This window comes from Nanorana parkeri, unplaced genomic scaffold (assembly GCF_000935625.1).
Source record: "Nanorana parkeri isolate BGI_ZX_2015 unplaced genomic scaffold, ASM93562v1 scaffold455, whole genome shotgun sequence".
Lineage (NCBI taxonomy): Eukaryota > Metazoa > Chordata > Amphibia > Anura > Dicroglossidae > Nanorana > Nanorana parkeri.
This window is the reverse complement of record NW_017306723.1, coordinates 363069-381761: the sequence shown is the minus strand read 5'-3', so window position 1 is coordinate 381761 and position 18693 is coordinate 363069. Positions and strand designations below refer to the sequence as shown.

Below are 18693 nucleotides of genomic sequence, written 5' to 3'. Positions count from 1 at the left end.
ATATATATATATATATATATATTTGCTTAAGAACAATAGACTCTCTCATTTTTAATTGAATGATGCAAAACACTAACAATGCTCCAAGCAGCCAATGGCATGTGTCTGTGTGAATTTTTATGATAGTTATGTTCTAAGCTTCTTTTATCTGTTCCTTTCTTAGGATAATCCGGGTCTTCGTGCGCACTATGAAATATTTTTTTGGTTTGCGTTTTGAGGTGAAAGGATTGGAAAACTTTCAGATTGACGGTCCCTGTGTCATTATCTCCAACCACCAGAGCATTCTGGATATGATGGGTAAGGATGACCATAGATGACTGAATATGTTTCTGAGGAAAGTGGGCAATGTTCCCACTTGTCTCATGTCAGGCTAGCCTAGAACTCTAAACTAACTCCATGATGCATAGAAAGGCACCCTCTGGTACTTTTATTTAGCTTTCTCTGCTCCACTCTGCCTCTGGTCCACACTACATGTCTGGTGAGAACACTGTGAATGTAGCACCATGCACCTTTCTTCTGACCTCTGGAAATGCATGTCCGAGTGCTTTCACAATGGGCCAGTGTGCCTAGCAGAGTGCAAGTACCAGCCATAGAATATAGTCTAATCGTAATGATATTTTCAGGGGTTGAAGCATGGATCAGGCTGGGGACAATAGCAGGAAAGCTAAGGTGCCATCTAAACAGGTATGGTGGCTGTTAGCTTAGCATTAATACATTTTTCATCACTCATTGAAAAAAGAGTGAGCAGCCAGCATGGTCCCATAATTGTAAAGTGTGTCAGGTAGCTGGACATTTAAGCTTGTATACTTGGGAAGTTACTTGATATGCTGGTTTTCTATATCATAAAGGATTTCCACCATCCCTGCTAGTTTTTTTTTATTTTTTATTATTAAATATAAAACTAGTGCAACAGGCAACAAGACAGAAAGCCAGGACCTAAGGCAGGAATGACTGCACCTGAAATTCGTACATAATTTTTGTGTACTGACCTCTTATTTAAATGTGCCAAAAGCTATTCAATTGCCACTGCTGACCACTCAGCAACAGCAGCAGCATGTAAAAACGATGTCTACCATGTTTCAGTTTGATTTTGCTTTACACGGTTCAGCAGGCACGACGACGGGAGGAAATAAACCAGACTTACATTTATCTTGAAAATGAAAATAATGTTTTATTTCACCCTTCTGTAAATGTTCCAAATGTCTTGTTCTAATTCCGAACTGGAGGCTGCGCGGCATCATCCGGTCTCCTATTCCCCAATCCAATAAGGAACCCTTACCTCACCTATAACTCATATACAGCACATATATTATCACCTCGCCTTCCGCTCTCGATTTCCCTCCACCTTTATTAGATTGCGAGGATTCATTCGGTCAGCTCAAGCAGTTAAAATATTAACCGTCCAGCAGATTAAAATAGATGAGCCTCGGGAGTGCGATGCCGCCGTCTCAGTTCAGGCGATACGTACAGAAACTATTGATTTTTTTTGGACTCAGAACAGGGTTTTGTTTTTATTAAGAAGACCCGAAATATTCACCGCCAGGCAGAGTCTAATAATAAACGATTAAAAAGTCATTTTGCTTTCTTGTAAAAAGACCTTTTTTTTCCTCACTCTATCCCTTTCTTACCGACACCAGCAACAATAAGAAGAAATTTACCGCGGGGAGCGATTGAGCGCGCTGGCGGCTTTGTTTAGCTGTAGATATTTTAATCTGTGTCTCATTATGGAAATAAAGATGAGTGGAGTCTGGATGGAGTCAGCCGGTAGAAGCGCTTTTTGTCCTGGTGAAGTGGCACTGTAAGGATTTCAACATGGCGTGTGCTATGGCCACAATGTGATTACATCTTAATGATGTAAGAAAACATTTCAGTGTGGCCTGTGTGCTCTGTACAGAGTCAAACAACCAGGAATACACAACACACATAGTCAGTAGTCAGGGAGCAGAAGTATGGATGGGACAGGAAGTGATGAGCAATCTCCCCTACCGGACTATTATATGTACCTTTTAGATTGTAAGCCCTCACGGGCAGGGTCCTCCGTACCATCTTGTCTTGAATTTTATTGTAATTGTAATGTCTTCCTTATATTGTAAAGCGCTGCGCAAACTGTTGGCGCTATATAAATCCTGTACAATAATAATAATGCCATCGCTCTTCTGACCGGTAGATCCCAAAGTCTGTAGAGGGTGCTGCAGTGACAAACGGATGGCGCCTCACTTAAAAGCAATAAGGAAGATACTCACTGGCACTCCAACTGTAATATGACTTTGTCTTTTATTGATGCAAGTCTATCATATCACAAAGCAAACAACGTTTCGGGGCCTCATAGGGTCCCTTTATCAGGCAAACAATGTGATGCCTGATGAAGTGACCCTATGCATCTGTGCTGCAGTGCCAGTGACTCTCTTTTCCTTATCTCCCTCACAGGAACACTCATAAAAATACATTTTCAGTGAAGAGAGGAAAGGTTAGGCCCATTTCACATCTATCTGTGTCCTTTTTTGTCCATTTTCTGGTTATTATATTCAATGTTTGCCCCCTGGGGTTCTAGCAGTGCACATTTTTTTGGGGGGAGGTATTTGGGTGTTGCGGCACGCATTACCAGGAGGGGCTGCACAGTACTTCTGTACTTCTCTACATCTGCCGCCCCTCACGTGACCCAACAAGATGCCCTGATTATATTGTAGATATTCAAATAAAGTCGATTTATTATTATATTGTACAATATATATTACATCCTTGTAGTGACGATGGGAGGGGTCTTACGGGAGGGGGGTGCTGTGCACATCCCGGATGAGAGCTTCTGTATCATACAGAGACTCTACAGCAGCCATCTTTCTTAAGGCAGTGTGTTAGCACATGGCAGTTATCCAGGAGATGAGCTTGTTACCAGGGGCTGACAACACATGAAAACGTATTAAAACTTTCAGCAATGCTTTTGTACCATAGCCCTGTCTTGGAGTGTTATTCAGTCCTGTCTTCGGCACCTCTAATTAATCACCCCTCTCTCCATTTTGTAGCTTGCAGCTCGACAGCCATTGGCTTTGTTGAATAGTATTCTTCTCTGCCGAGCTACATTCCACTTGTAATAAAAGGGTTTGCGTCGTTAGATGGCAAATGGATCAGAGTGAGCTTGTTAAAGATGCATTAAAAATGCTTAATAACAATCCAACTTTTTAAAAATAGTTCTGCCTAACCCCTTCACATGCAGAGGAAGAATAGAACTGGATCCTATAGTTTATAAAGAGAAATGGCTGATTGTTCTGTCCATAAAGGGGTTGTGGAAAGTGGTTGTGGCACCTTAGACCAGCCTTTCCCAACCAGGGTGCCGTGTGCCTCCAGGCTTCAGGGGTGCTTTAAGATTTTGTGGTAAGTGGGACTGTGATGTGAAGGGGGTTTTCTGATGTGAAAATGGGGCGTCTGATGTGAAAGGGGGGCTTCTGATTTCAAGGGTGGCTAAAACTGGCTACTGATGCAAAGGGTGACTCTGAGGCAAAGGGGGGAATCTTGATATGAGGGGACACTTCGATTTAAAGGGGGAAACCCACTTTTTGATGTGTCTTTGCATGGAGTCTCCCTTAAAATCCATGAAATTTTTACTAGGGATAGTACCAATACCGAGTATTTGGGTGAGTACTCGTACTTGCCAAATGCTCCAGTACTTACCCCGATACCGGAACTTCCAATCAGAGGGAGAACATGGAGCCAGCTTCCCGGCCAATCAGGAAGCCGGGCGGCAGATAATGACTCGCCACACGGCTTCCTGATTGGCCGGGAAGCCAGCTCCATGCTGTTTGGCCGGCTCCATTCTGATTAGCTGGAAAGCCGGCTTCCCAGCCAATCAGCATGGACTCAGCCAAAACAATAACCGGCTCCATGCTAGCGGAAGTACCGGTATTGGCTTTCGGTAGCGGCGAGTACCGAAAGATAAATATCGGTACTCGATAGAGAAAAACGGGTATTGGTGCATCGCTAATTTTTACACTGGGGTGCCTCAACATTTTGCATACTTTTAAAGGGTGCTGTGACTAAAAAAGTGTTGTGACAAAAAAATTTTTTAACACATTAATTAAAAATTCATCTATATGCTTTTATTATCATCATTTTGTCTATCAAAATCACATTTCCTGTAGAAATTAGTCTAAAGCTAATCTGTGCAGTAGCAACAGTTGGCTGCATGTGTTTACTTCTCTCACACAGCATAGCACATGAAATCTGACACTTCCACTAATTTTGCAGCTTTGTTGACTATGCTGCTCTTGTTGGTTTGCTTTCTAGTTTTCCCACCAAAGTCATGTAAACACACTGGCGGAACTACCAAGGTTGCAGCGGTCGCAATTGCGACCGGGCCCTGGCGTTGCGCCTGTTGGGGGGGGGGCAGAGAGGAAGCAGAGGGGCCAAAAGCTTCCTCATGCTGTCCCCCCTCCAGATAGCGCCACTCTCTCCACTCTCTGCTACCGACACAGCAGGCACCACCAGGCAGCACATTCTTCAGCTGGGAGAGGACCCTCTTCACTCAGCCCCGCCCCCTGGCCGCCAAAGATGAGGAAGCTGAGCAGCTGTAGGAGTCAGGTAAGTCCGGTGTGGGGGGGTAAGAAGCGGCTGTTATTGTTATTATTTACATTAGAATGTATTGCTGGGAGCTGGTGGTATTCTGCATTGCTGTATAATGCTTATACAGCAATGCAGAATACCACCAGCTATGCAGGACTACAAGTCCCAGCAATACATTATATTATTAGGTAGGGATGCACCAGTGTGTGTGTGTGGTTGCGGGGGGGAAAGAAGCTTCTGTTATTGTTATTATTTACATTAGATTGCTGTATTGCTGGGACTTGTACTCCTGCATAGCTGGTGGTATTCTGCATTGCTGTATAATGATTATACAGTAATGCAGAATAGCACCAATTATGCATGACTACAAGTTCCAGCAATACATTATATTATTAAGTAGGGATGCAATAGTACCAAGGGGAACTCCATTTGCATGCACTATTTTTTCTTACAGCAACGGCATGCAGGCATTGATTTGCCATGCGTTCCGGTGCAGGCAATCACACTGCGGTGCCATTGACTTTCATGCACCGCCACGCCCCCTCCCACCACAGAACGCAGTGAGCTGGCCGGGATGCGATCCAGTGTGTTCCAGCACTAAATCGGGCCGGAACACACTGGAGCTGGTGTGAAGTAGCCCTGAAAGTTATAACATACATACTGTTTTTTTTAATAGAAGAAAAAAAGGGTATCAATCATTTTGTTGAGTGCAGGAGTGCTTTCAGGGTCCTAGGCCTCAGTCTTGTGCTTCTCCTGCCTGAGGATTGGGGCACCATAAAAAGAAGGGCAATTAAAATGAACATAAGTGCAACCTCAAATGTGACGCAGCATAGTTTGAAGCAAACACTTTGGCAAACTCGCGTGTCTTTCATCACAAAATGGATTTTGCTGCATTATTTTTACTGTTGTTATAATATAGTTAATGGAGAGGAGGATTTGCAGCGGGCAACTTTATAAATAGGCATATCTGTGTAAAGCAATATTTAATGTAAAAAAGGTGAATTAGAATAAAACCGGATCCTTCTGTGGATCATGCTTTAACGTTCATCTGAAAGGCATTATAGCAGACAACATCAGTCAGCAGCAGTCCATGTTCCTTAGTATTAGAAGGGCTCAAACACACCCCCTGGCACCAACGGCCAAGTCTCTTGAGGTGATGGCTTAACCCCATTCTCTGTAATCTGTCCACATGGAAATAAATGTAGAAATTGACTCTTTTTCTGTAGCTTCCAGTGTTGTCTCGTCAGAGTACGCCTACAATTGCAGAGGAATGCAATTGGCAGGTTGACTCTGTGTGCTATTACACTATTACACTGGAGAATAATAATTGTTTTCATTTTTATAAGGTATATGCAGCTTCTTCCCCTCCCCCCCCCCCATCCCCCCTCCCCCCCCCCCCCCCCCCCCCCCCCCCGCCAGGACAAGTTCCAGATCAGCATGTTCCCCATTAGCACTTTTCCACGGTTATTTTTCTTACTAGCCAGCCAGTGTCAGGAGCACCTCGTTCCTCTTAGATCTTTTAACAGTTCTTGGACATAGGCTGAGATTTGCCCTGAAACTTGTCACTCCTGACTGTGAATTCGTCGTCCAGACCGCCTGCTAGCTCCAGCAGCGGGAAGAATGTGTTTTATTTCGAATATGCGTCTTTCCAGACTTTTCATATCTTGAAGCATTGTGCCAGTGTTAGAGAGACGCTCCCTTTCTCCAGTACAGCTACAAAATATAATACTTTTTAGATATACTGTATGTCACAGTTTAAAGGTGACTGCTTCCTGAACACCCACTAGTGGAATGTGATGCACTAACCCTGTATTATTTCACTGCAGTTTGCACTGAAGTTGAAAGTCTTTACAGTGTTTTCCCCCAAAATATTTTTGGATCCCAGTTTACAGAAGAAAGGTGTGACAGGCTCAGCTGTATCAGAAATAAAGTGTGACGTGTATGAAGTTTAGCAATAAAGGGCGGGCAACATTTCACTGGTTTGGGAGACATGACTTCCAATCACCCTACAATCAATGTCTACCCTTATTACTCATAGCATGCCCCCTGTAGCATGTTATTTGTGCCAGCAATACAGGTGCTCTTTAAGAAAAGTGCTACTTTAACATCCTGTACCTGCTTCAAACTTCTAGTGGACATTTCTTCTCAAGCCTGTGCCAGAAAGATGAGCCATAGGCGAGGAAGACAGTTATGTAGGTTTGCTACACTGATTAACCATTGTGTAAGCTGCATTTCACTACAAGCTGTGAAACTGGGAGGAAACACTTTGAATTCCTTCTTCACAGTACACACCTATTTACGGTAGAGTGTATTGGACACACTTATAAGATATGATAAGCTTAATACATTTCTCATAACTGGTTTGTTGCTGAATTTTGACATCTGTCTAAGAGGGGAGTTCCTCTGCATATTGAACAAATTTCTTCTCACTTCCTGTTAACAATATATCTCTGGGACAGGAAATGCAAGGGGATCTCCCCATTGGGGATGATACAGGCATAAAAAATAAACTTTCAGAGGTTCTAACTATTCCCTACTGGAAAAAAAAAATCTAAGTTTAGGCTATAAACATACTTTATAGTTCCATGTGTAGCTGTTGTAAATACTCTCTCTATTAAAACCTATTTTTATTTCATCCATAAGGTCTGATGGAGATCCTACCAGATCGATGCGTGCAGATCGCCAAGAAAGAATTGATCTTTGCAGGGTCTGTGGGCCTCATCACTTATCTCGGAGGGGTCATCTACATCAACCGGAAACGTACAAGTGATGCTAAGTCCATCATGGCAGCAGTAGCCCGGGCTATGACAGATGACAACGTAAGTAGTGGCGGTTGTGAGACACTCAGTCTCAGCGGATGGTCTAACAGACTGAGCCTCTCCTAGAAAATGCTGACTTCAGCGGCTCTCAGGCGTCATGGTAGAGCAGGTCGGGGGTCCCCAGAGGATGGTGAATTATTACATATATTATTAATGGGCAGGTGAGTATGACAGCGCCTTTTAATTACACATATAATTTGTGTTATGGGAAGACAAATGAATTTGGAAAGCACATTTATTGCTGCAGATTATGTCATGGCAATGTGAAAGTGTGATTTATCTGGCTTTTCGGCTGAGATTCAGTGCTTTTTTTTTTTTTTTTAGCACTGCCATGATGATTCTATTAATGATGGGTATTGGCGAGATTTCAAAAGTGTAAATAGTTAGGGTCAGTGTAAGAGTTTAGAGCCCATTCATAGTTACATAGTTTAGTCAGGTTGAAAAAAGACCATTGAGTTCAACCTGTTAATTCACATTAATGCATTGCAGTAATATATGTTAAAAGACACGTTTGAATGCAGGGGCTAAATTAGAAATCACAGGGCCCCATAGCAAAATTTTGTATGGGTCCCCGTGATTGCTAGTTATGCCACTTGCAGAGCCCACCTGATATACCAAACAGCCCACCTGAGAGTGACCCTGCAGAGCCCACCATAGACTATCTATAGTGGGCTCTGCAGGGTCTCAGATGGGCTGCACACCTCTTACCTGTCAGCGCTGTCCGCCACCATGGTCACCGGGCCCCGCCTCCTCTTCCGTCCCCGGGTCCCGCCTCCTCTTCTATCTGCGGGCCCCGCTTGCTCTTAGGTCGCTGGCCAGTGATGTAAGAGGAGGCGGGGTTGCTCTTAGGCGGGCCCCCCCTCCTCCTTCACTGCGAACGCCCGCCTCTTCTGCCGCACCTGCTGGCTGTCACTGACACAGCTCCACAGCGGCTGTGAGGGGAAACGCACCGCCACATACATCACTGACAGGTTGTCGATGATCTTCACAGCCGCTGCGGAGCTGTGTCAGTGACAGCCAGCACCCTTACATGCCTTAGCGACCCCCACAGCATCAGAGGGATGCCCTGGCCGGGCCCCCCTGTGCCCTGGCCCCATAGCGGCCGCCTGGGTCGTACGCCACTGTTCGGCAACCCAACACACTGATACAGCAGAAAATCCATCCACCCCACAACTCGCTTGTCGCAGTGCCAAGATGTAAATAGGCCCTTTGGGTTGAGCATTAAAATTTGCGATTACTTCATAGGTTATGATAGTTTTTTTACAGTGATGAAATTGCTCCTCCCAAAACTACTACTCATTAAATGAACCTGAAAGATAACATAACATTGTATTGGTGGATTTCTATCAAATTAAGGTACACATTTTGTTATAACTTTCAGGAGAGAGATGCATATTTCAAATAATATTACATTTTCAAGCTCCTTTCCTGAAGATTAAAATTTTTTTCAATCCAGCATTAGAGGGGATCTGCCTTTAAAGCAGAAGGCGTATGTGGGAAACCTCTGATAAAAGCTGCCATTCTCCTGGGCTGCATGCTGGCTCCAAGGTGATAGAATAAAACCTGTTCCCAGCGGTGAAATAGCATGCAGCTCGGGGCTCTGGTATTCTGCTTTGCCATAATTCCTTGTTAAGATCACATTACCTGGATGATGGATCTGGTGTTGAGCTATCAAGAACTGGCTCTGCTGTCCAATGCAATGATAAGAATAATGGGATCAGGAATCTATTGCTAACCTTATCAGATATGATCTAGAGACTACCTGGGGTCAGAATTAGGGATGTCCCGATACCGATGCTGGTACCGGTATCGGGCCGATACAGGGCATTTTCAGGAGTACTTGTACTCCTGAAAATGCCCCGATGCATAGATCAGATACCGGACCTTTACATTTTTTTAACTAGCTTTGGCCATTGACCCCATAGCCCCTCCCCCAGAATACCTCTCAGTCTCCACCAAACGCAGGCTCCCTCTCCGCTCTGACCTCTCCGGATGGAAGTGTGACAGCATGGCGGGGGGTAAGTGCTATTTGTGAAGTGTCTCTTCTCCCTGCTGGTGCTGGCTGCAGAGCTCGGTGTCCCTTTCACAGACCTCTGTAGCCAGCACGAGAAGGCAGAAGAGACTACAGCTGTGAAATCCCCCGCTGCCCCCCTCCCCCCTGTACATTAGCTGCTGCTGTTCCTCCGTGTCCGTCCTTTTCAACTTGATGAAACTGTTTGCTTTTGGTGATATATCACAAAGTGTGAGATGCCCGTGCTCCTTATGTGTAATGCAATCACCCGACGTACACAGCAGTTTTCACTCTCATTGAAAGAAAAGAATGTCCGTTCTGTGTGCTCAGGGGGGGTGAAGAGGAGAGAAGCTGTTAATCTTTCCTTCACACAAAATGGACCTTCTCTTCTTTCATTGAGAGGGAAAACATCTGTGTATGTCTGGTGAGGGCATTATTACTAAACACATAAGGAGCACAGACAACTGACACTGAGATGTACCATCAAAAGCAAACAGTTTCATCAAGTGGAAAAGGAATGGACACTTGTAACAATAGCCAATCTGCTATTGGATATTTTAAATTGCAATAGCCAATAGCAGGCTGGCTATTTTTCCCGCCCACTGCCTGCTGTCAATCAGCAGAGGACCTGATTGAGAACTTTGTCTTCAGTTCCCTTCTTTGCTGATTGACAGCAGGCAGTGGGCGGGAAAAATAGCCAGCCTGCTATTGGCTATTGAATTTTAAATTATCCAATAGCAGGCTGGCTATTGCTCCCAGCCACTGCCTGCTGTATTTACATTCAGTGAATCCAGTGAAGTAGAAAGGTGACACTAGAGGTCTAAAAGATCCCTAATGTCACCTTAAAGAGAACCCGTCACCTCCAATGCACGCAGCACTGGTGAGAAACTGCCCTAAAATCATTAGTCTGTATTGTTTTAGAAAAAATGTCACATGTCCCCTTAAGAAAAAATATCGGTAATTGGTATTGGCAAGTACATGAGGGACAGTACTTGGTCTTGAAAAAGTGGTATCGGGACATCCCTAGTCAGAATAATTGGCTTTTGGCACCTTGGCATGATATCCTGTTACCGGCACTGGGAGGCGAGGCTTATGAGCCATGACTGAGGGATCCAGGATTTAGCTGGCAGGACCTGGCTTAAAACTTTAGTTTTAGCATTATGGAAAATAGCATGGGGATCCAAATTCTATAACCAGCTCGGGTGTCTGGTACTGAGCAGTAGGTTTGTGAGATCCAGTGTGAAGCCCACCAATAATGATCCATGGATCTAACTATGTTAGGAGCATTAACTATAGATCTATAACAGAACTCGGGTGACATTTGGAAATTGAGGGCCGAGTTATAAGAATTGCTTTTAAATAGGGATTTAGCATGTTTCTTATACGTTTTTGTTCTGGGTTGCAGTTTCAGGCTCAGTAGATGAGCTAAATGAGGGATCCAGTACATTACATTATATATCATATGACTCTTCTGTGCTGATATTTACCAAGCTTGTTCAGAGATCAGCTACTAGATCAATTGAGAAGAACTCGGGATCCAGTTGTGAAATAATTACAAATAGGCTGGAATACAGCACTGATAGGAATGGCTCCATATTGGAATCGAGTTCTCCGTTCATTAGACGCTGCTTAGGAATTCAGTGCTACCTTCACTGGGTCATTTCTGATCTCAGGGACTGTCAGTGATCACAAACTTTCTTTCTAGTTGAAGGTGTGGATTTATCCTGAGGGGACTCGGAACAACAATGGCGACTTAATTCCTTTCAAGAAGGGAGCGTTCCATCTGGCTCTGCAGGCACAGGTAATAACCTCCAGCTTCATGCCGCTGATGGTAATTTTGTCATTTTCATGTCTAGTTTGTAGAATTCAGAGAATTGGCTCTTGGGGACAATTTGCATATTAAAACGCCCAGCACAAAAACACAGATGTTCCTTCATCATTTGTGCCTGTTCCACGTCCTTCCGGCAAGACAAGGAGCGTGTATTGGTGTGAATTTCACCCATCTGTGTGAAGATGCCTCAACAGCTCAGACTGCTGATGATAAAATGCATTTCATCCATTTTTATAATGTCAGAAAATTAAACAGCACTGTACAGAGAACATTGAGCCATTCAGAGCGGTTTTCTGCCCCGTATATATAGCGCTGACATATTCTGCAGTGTTGTACAGAGAACACTGAGCTGTTTACTGAGCCATTCACATCAGTTTTTGCACCAGAGGAGATTATACTCTAATGTCCCCAACACAGTCACATTATTATTAATTTCCATTTCTATAGCTATCACAATTCTGCAGTGCTGTATAGAGAATACTGAACCATTCACATCAGTCTCTGCACCAGAGGAGCTTACACTCTAATGTCCCATCACATCCCAGGCACACATTGGCATTTTTATTATCTATTTAAGACATTTTGTAGTGCTGTACAGAGAACATTATACCATTCAGATCAGTCTCTGCACCAGAGGAACTTACACTCTACTCAACTCTTGAGTCAGCCATATTTGCTGATTACAAAGATAGGTCTTGTTTTGTTACTTGAAATGTTACATGGTGATTGTACTCTGCCGTTCCTCCTGTATACAGTATCTGTGCGGCTCAGACTCATAAGGATTTATTGAGTAAAACCTCATTCAATAGGAATGCTAATTGCATCATCTGATGCACAGAAAGGCAGTACAAGGCTAGCTTACTCCCTACCTATAAAATATGCAATCATGGCCACCCTCAACACTAATGGAAATTCAGCATTGATGCGGACTGAGCCTGACTCTAGTTTGCTGTCGGCTCGTAATTTGAAATAATCAAGTGTCATTATTATTATGAAGCTGCGCAGACCCCTAAGTGAAATGAATTGTTGCCAGTATTGGTGGTTATGGCCTCCAGTGAGCAACCTTACTATTGACAAAAACATAAACTTCTAGTTGTCACAAAGTCTGTCAGCTCTGCAGAGAGTCCACATGACAGGTAGATGCTTCATCCCCGAGTACAGCCACAGAGCTACCATATAACACATCAAATAAAAATGTATCCTGTCTGCTCTGCAATTCAGACTGAAGGTGGCTTCCTGTATTTGCTTATTCATTAACCCTGTCACAGGGCAGGGAGCCAACACTGAACTCCAGGAAGATATACACAAAGACACAAAAAGGCAGCTCTTTATTATTAATGCATTCTTAAATGTTTTTATTTTGAAATGCAAGCAGTGTAAGCATCTGAATTTGACTTGGTGTCAGCCTTTTGCTGTCCCTGTATGGCAGAGCTCAGATGGAGGAGCAAAAAGCAGCACAAAGAGCCCATCAAGAAGCATGCTGATAGGAGGGGAGATTAGAGTGATAAGATGAGCTTATCAGTGTGCTGCTTGCTCTTTCAGTTGTAATTGAAAGAAATACAAATTCTTTGGCAGGCAAATCTGCTCCCTTAGGGCCTCTGTCAATGCATTTTGACTTGTGTTGATGGCATCAGTTTGAGAAGCTTCTGAGATCATTTAGAACCCATTGACAGATGGCTTTGACCTGCAGTTGACCTTCTTTGACCTGCTTCAAAAAGGGCTTGCATTGCCATAGAATTGTATGGGACTGCAAATCCTGCTTGAATCGACCAAAAACCCATCGATACAGAGCTGTATATGTATTGTATCTGTGTATTTAGCTGTTTGCCTGGGGTGCAGCTTGTAAGTGAGACATCTGTGTAGTGAAGGCAGATGGCTTTTGATTTGAAGAAATTCTCACTTAGCAGTTTACTATGAACTAGTTACAGGGCTGGATTAGGAGCATCAAGGGCCTGGTGCTGTTGGGCCCCGCAAGGCCCCACCGAGCAGCCTCCTAATATGCCTGATCAGAGGTAGGCCTGGCCCGATGGCAATATGGGGAGAAGAGGCTGAACACAATCCTTTGCCTGATTGTGTTCAGCCTGGTCGGCCCGGATTGCCAAGGGGCCAAGCCTATTTTCAGTTGTGGGTCTGGACCTGGTGATCCAGTAGCCCCTATGGTAATCTGTCCCTGACTAGTTACTTTGCTAGGGCATGAGCCTAAATAAATTAGCCCTTGAACTTTAAATGGAAATACTGCAATTGAAAAGTTATATCTATTTACCAATCAATTGCTACTCATTGCAATGAATCTCTAGAGATCTAAGTAGTGCAATTTGCCCATACACTATACATTCTGATTGTACAATCTCCTTTAGATCCAACAAGTAGTGCGAAGACCAAGCTTTGGGCAGCCATGTAACTCATAGCCAAGTAAAACACATGTTTACTGTGTACTGATTGGCAGCTAGATAGAGGTAAGCAGTGCCCAGATCTGTGTAACAGTGAAAGAGGTCTCAGCACCCATCTCAAGGTACACCTAGTAAAAAATGGACCCCTAAGTTTTAGAAGGCCCCAGTGCAGCTTCACAGTGTGCATAGAAAGAGCTGGGAATGTCTGTTCTGCAGAATCACTAGCTCTGGATACGAGGAGATTTTGTACAACATGTGGTTTTATGTACACATGCAATTGCATCCACAGATAAAACACTAACAGGTTAAAAGAGGCGCAGCAGATGAAACACTTGTGTGAATTGTTGCCAGTCTAAGACAGAAAGGGCACCTGCTTTGGGTGCTGTGCTGTAGGGGGTTACACCTGGGCAGCTCTTTTGACTCTGCATTGCCCGTCTGTCTCCTGCACCGTGCAGGACTGTCAAACAGATAGCTCATTCCTGCAGATTACACTGGGAGATTGCGGCTTTTCCTGTGTAGCTCATGGCACTCCTGTCAGTGTGCCAGCTATCTGCTCCGTATCAGGAGCTCTGTGTGCTTCTGATTAACAGAAGAATACAAAGGGGCCCCCAGTTTTTTTTTAGCTAGCTAGATAAAACTCACTAATTTGTTTCAACTAGAGGTTTTAGTTGCACACATTTGCAAATACATGTGGAAGCTACACTGCCCGATCATGGCACCCCTGATAAGTGTGGTCCCTGTTTGGTCATTGCCTGGTCTGGTATCTTGGTTATAGTCCTCCAGAGTTCTTTCTGTTTCTTTAGCTTTACAGGACTGCCCAATATGTCGGTGATAATGTGCTGTGTCTTTCTCTTGTCAGGTTCCAATCATCCCTGTGGTGTACTCCTCATTCACCAGCTTCTATGACCGCAGGAAGAACCACTTCACTGGTGGTAGGTAGACATGGGCGGCTTTGCAGATCAGACAAGCTGTGCTCTGTGTCTTAAGCTGGCGTGATGGGTGACATCTGCTGTCCGGCTCTCCGCTTTATACTGGAAGGATGTTATCGGCTTCCCCGGGATGTGAGAGCTCTATAAGCTGCTGGAAGGACGTGCAGAGAATTATTCTTCATGCAGAAATGGCAGATGGACCAGATCTGTGGGATATTCAGGGACCCCAGTGGAGGAGGGCAGCTGTGTGCTCTGCTGCCATCTACTGGACACACATGTGACTGGCTGGTCCTAGTTTTCTTTAAATCAGAACTCCGGGCAAATCAATACCCTTGCAGTGGGGCTACCTGCTGTGTGGGAACAAGTGTACAGCCAGTAAGAGTAAAGTCCAAACATCCAATCTGTATACTCGCTTAGAAAGCACTATAGCAATAGGATCAGCATGACAGCCAAGAAACTAACACTTTCTGTAAGATTTCAGCAGTGGCAACCCCTAGTTCCTTCTTACAGGTTTCCTTCAAAGGGAACTTGTGTTGCAAGAAATCCAGAGACTGCTGTTAATAGTTCAGACCTCACCCTGAGTTAACTGGCTGCATACATGTTCCAGGTCACTAACTCAAGACATTCAGGTCAATTTACTAGAGGAAATAGAGGCTTTTTACCCTGCAAACTGAATGTTTGCTAAGTAAATATTGGTATATCAGGTGATGTGTGTGTGTATGTATATGTGTATGTGTGTGTGTGTGTGTGTGTGTATGTATATGTGTGTGTGTATGACCCCTGATATTTCCCTTTTAAAATAGAAAAAGAGATTGAGAACACAGAGTCCTCAGAGACACAAAGTCCTCAATCTCTTTTTCTGTGTCCCCTGTTAACAATGAACAGGAATCCTCTATACTGAGTGTTCCTGTTCATTGATAACTTGAGAATATAGTATGTTTACTAGAACCACAATTATGAATGAACAGGAGTGGATATAGCTCACTTTCATTCATTCATACTTGAGGATATATTAACCATACCATGTCCACAATTTTCTACAGACAGTGATCGCTGAGTGTTTATAGCCTGCTCTCCTCTCTGACCCACACTGTCACAGGAGTGAGCGGTGCGAGAGGAGAGCCCAGCCTCCTGTGACAGTGCTGTCTCCGCCCCCCCACCGATCTGCCGGACTGTGATAGGCGGCCGAGCTTTGTGGGAGGAGAGACACCGGCCGCTCACAGCGCTCTTGTCCCGCAGCGCTCGGCCGGCTGTCACTTTCTCTCCTCCCCGCTTGGACACAGAGCAGCGCTCAGCGGGGAGGAAAGAAAGCAGGGATGCACCGATGTATCGGCAGGAAAATTGCACTTTTTCGGTATTTAGCCAAAAGTGCCATTTTCCGCCGATATATGTTTCGGCAGCCGATATATCGGTGCATCCCTAATATATACATACATACATACATGCATACATACATAGGATTTTTGCTAGCACTTGATTGGGTGTTGAAGGTAAGCATAGTTTTTACCTGATTTTCTAACATTCACTTTCCATAGTGAACAGCCTCTACACCTAGTGAATCTGCTCCATTGTCTCCCTTCAGTTCACTATAGTTCACTTTATCACTACATTTTTTACTAAAGATGATTGATAACTGCGCTGTCTGAAATATGGTCAGCGGCTAGACCCAGAATCTGCATATGAGTATATGGCACACAGTCTTGAAAATATGGAACAGTACAATTACAGCAGAGTCTCCTTGTAAAGAGAATCAATTGGACATGTAAGTCGGCAAAAAATTTGTTTAGTTTCAATTCGAATGTTCCCTTTTTTTCGTTTCTCGGGTTTAGGGTCTGAAAGTCAATTCGTTTTGGCATTCGGATTCGGATTAATCCAAATTGCGTTAATTTTGGATGAGTTTAATGATCATTACCAACTATAATTTGTTGCAGAAAAGTGTAATTACATGTTTACTTTGTTTCTTTTTAATTTCTGACACCACAAGCAAACAGAAAAAAAACAGCGTGGGGTTCCACTCTCCAATTCCTACCAGACCTTTTAGAATGTTAGGGGGGACCCATGATGTAAAAAAAAAAAACAACCAGCGTGCGGTTTCCCAGCAATTCCTACCAGACCCTTTAGGTCTGGTAGGAATTGGGGGAACCCCAATGCCAAAAAAGAAAAAAAATATAACATTCACAGATTATGTATCTTGTTTCCTCAATTTCCAGGAACCATCAAAGTCGAGGTTCTTCCGAAGATCGATATCTCAGGTTTGAAAGAAGAGGACGTTTCAGAGCTGACAGAAAAATGCTTCAACAACATGCGCCAAGTGTTTTTCCGTCTGTCTGGCAAGCCCCTCCCAGCTGGTGGACAGGGCGCTTCTAGCAAATAGGTGCTTCTGGGCTGCGGCATCAGATCTAGAGACTGACTCTCAAGGGGCAAAACACTGCGAGTCAGATACACTAATCAGACAGACACTGGATTCATCCAATAAGACTGGACAGGTTTGTACTGCTTACCAAAGATCACACTGCTTATGGATTCATATTGGAAAGTTGGGTTCAGTGAAACAGACTGCTTTTGGTGAAACATTTCAGGAAATTTCACCATTTTGGTGAAATGCATTGGAGTCAAAGGCGGGGGTGACATGAAATGACCTTAAAGAGGTGCAAATGGACTTTAAATGACTACTGAGAGTTCTTTTTTTGTGTTTTTTCTTTTTGTGTGTATTTTATTATTTGAGTTTGAAAAAAAATTAAAATCAAATGAAAACTACATAAACAATTAAAGTGACAGTAGACAAGTATTTGTGTACTGTTGTTTTAATTTTTTTATTTCATTTTCTTCTTTCAGTGCATACATTTATCAAATAATAAAATACAAAAAAATGCTTTACAAAGTATATATATATATATATATATATTAATGTTTACATTAGAGGCTAAGGAAAAATGTGGTCATTTTGCCAAAATCACTCCGCTCATTGCTTTTGGAGATATTTTGAGCAAAGGAAATCACAATGGATGCATAGTTCACTGGCAACAGTGTTGTATCATTGAGAACCACCTTCACCATTTAAGCAAAAGGAGAGGACTAATATGTTCCACAGCCACTCAATGGATTTCAGCAGCCAGGAAACATAATTCATTGACAGGTACTGAAAATGCTCAGCAAAAAATCCATTGCCAACTTAAATCATCTGTGGGCATCAGCAGCTTTGCTCATGTCCGGCCAACAATAATATCTTTTGAGGGTCCTTATAGGACTATGCAATGTACTCGAGTCTTACAACCTGTCGGAAACAGTTTTTTACGGAATGTATTTACCCAAATTAATATACAGTGAGGGGAATTGATCAAAACTGAAGCAGACAAAATCTGGGCATGGCAACCAATTAGCTTCTCTCTTTCATTTTCAAATCATAATTGAACAAACTGAAGAGAGAAGCCATTTGGTTGCCATGGGCAGCTGCTCTGGATTTTGTCTGCTCCAGTTTTGATAAATTCCCCCCACTGTACCTGCTACCATGGCAGTTAGGATTGTTTGGTACGATCAGGTTATACAGTTGTTAATAAACCTAAAGCAGATCGCTCAGAGGTTGGACAGTTAATTTGCAGCACGTTGCCTGCTTAAAACAGTTAGAATAAGAAACGTTTTTTAGTTGATAGGGGATAATACACCCTACACATTGCTTCTCACCTTATTAGTGAGAGCTTGTCCTCTTTGCACCTTTCCCTCTATTTGTAATGGAAAAATAGATTTCCCCATTCAGCTTCTACCTGCCCAATACCTTACTGATGTAATATATATAACCTTTATATTACATCTGTCTATTCCTATTCCTTATCACCCGCAATGTGTTGGATTTTCTGACACCGTCCCTGAGCAAAAGAAATCCAACTCTTAAGAGTCACAGATATCAAGAACTGTGTTCCTTTATGAGAACGTGTCTGAATCCAGGTAAAAGCATTGTCCTCCATGTCCCCTCAGCTCCCTATGCAAACATGAGTGACTTGGCTGTATGCTCGTTTATAGGTGGGGAAAGTAAAAGTATTCACCCCCCTTAACCAGTTACCTGCCAGATCAATTTATTTTCCATACTCCAGTGCAAGATTTTCCAGGCCCTTCTCCTGGAGAGGTGGGGGGTTGAAAAACCACAAGGGGTGGCTGGTTTTTT

The 18693-nt window shown here is 43.5% G+C and overlaps 1 protein-coding gene across 1 annotated transcript in view; it reads left to right on the top strand.

Annotated features, from left to right (window-relative positions):
- AGPAT2 (1-acylglycerol-3-phosphate O-acyltransferase 2) overlaps positions 1–17148 on the top strand; it is a 43999-nt gene extending 26851 nt beyond the window's left edge. The window contains exons 2-6 of the mRNA XM_018560453.1: positions 164–297; positions 7198–7373; positions 11090–11185; positions 14465–14537; positions 16745–17148. Coding sequence (XP_018415955.1) covers positions 164–297; positions 7198–7373; positions 11090–11185; positions 14465–14537; positions 16745–16908 — 643 coding nt within the window. The 3' untranslated portion in view covers positions 16909–17148. The remainder of the gene's footprint in view (positions 1–163; positions 298–7197; positions 7374–11089; positions 11186–14464; positions 14538–16744) is intronic.
- Positions 17149–18693: the final 1545 nt, after the last annotated feature.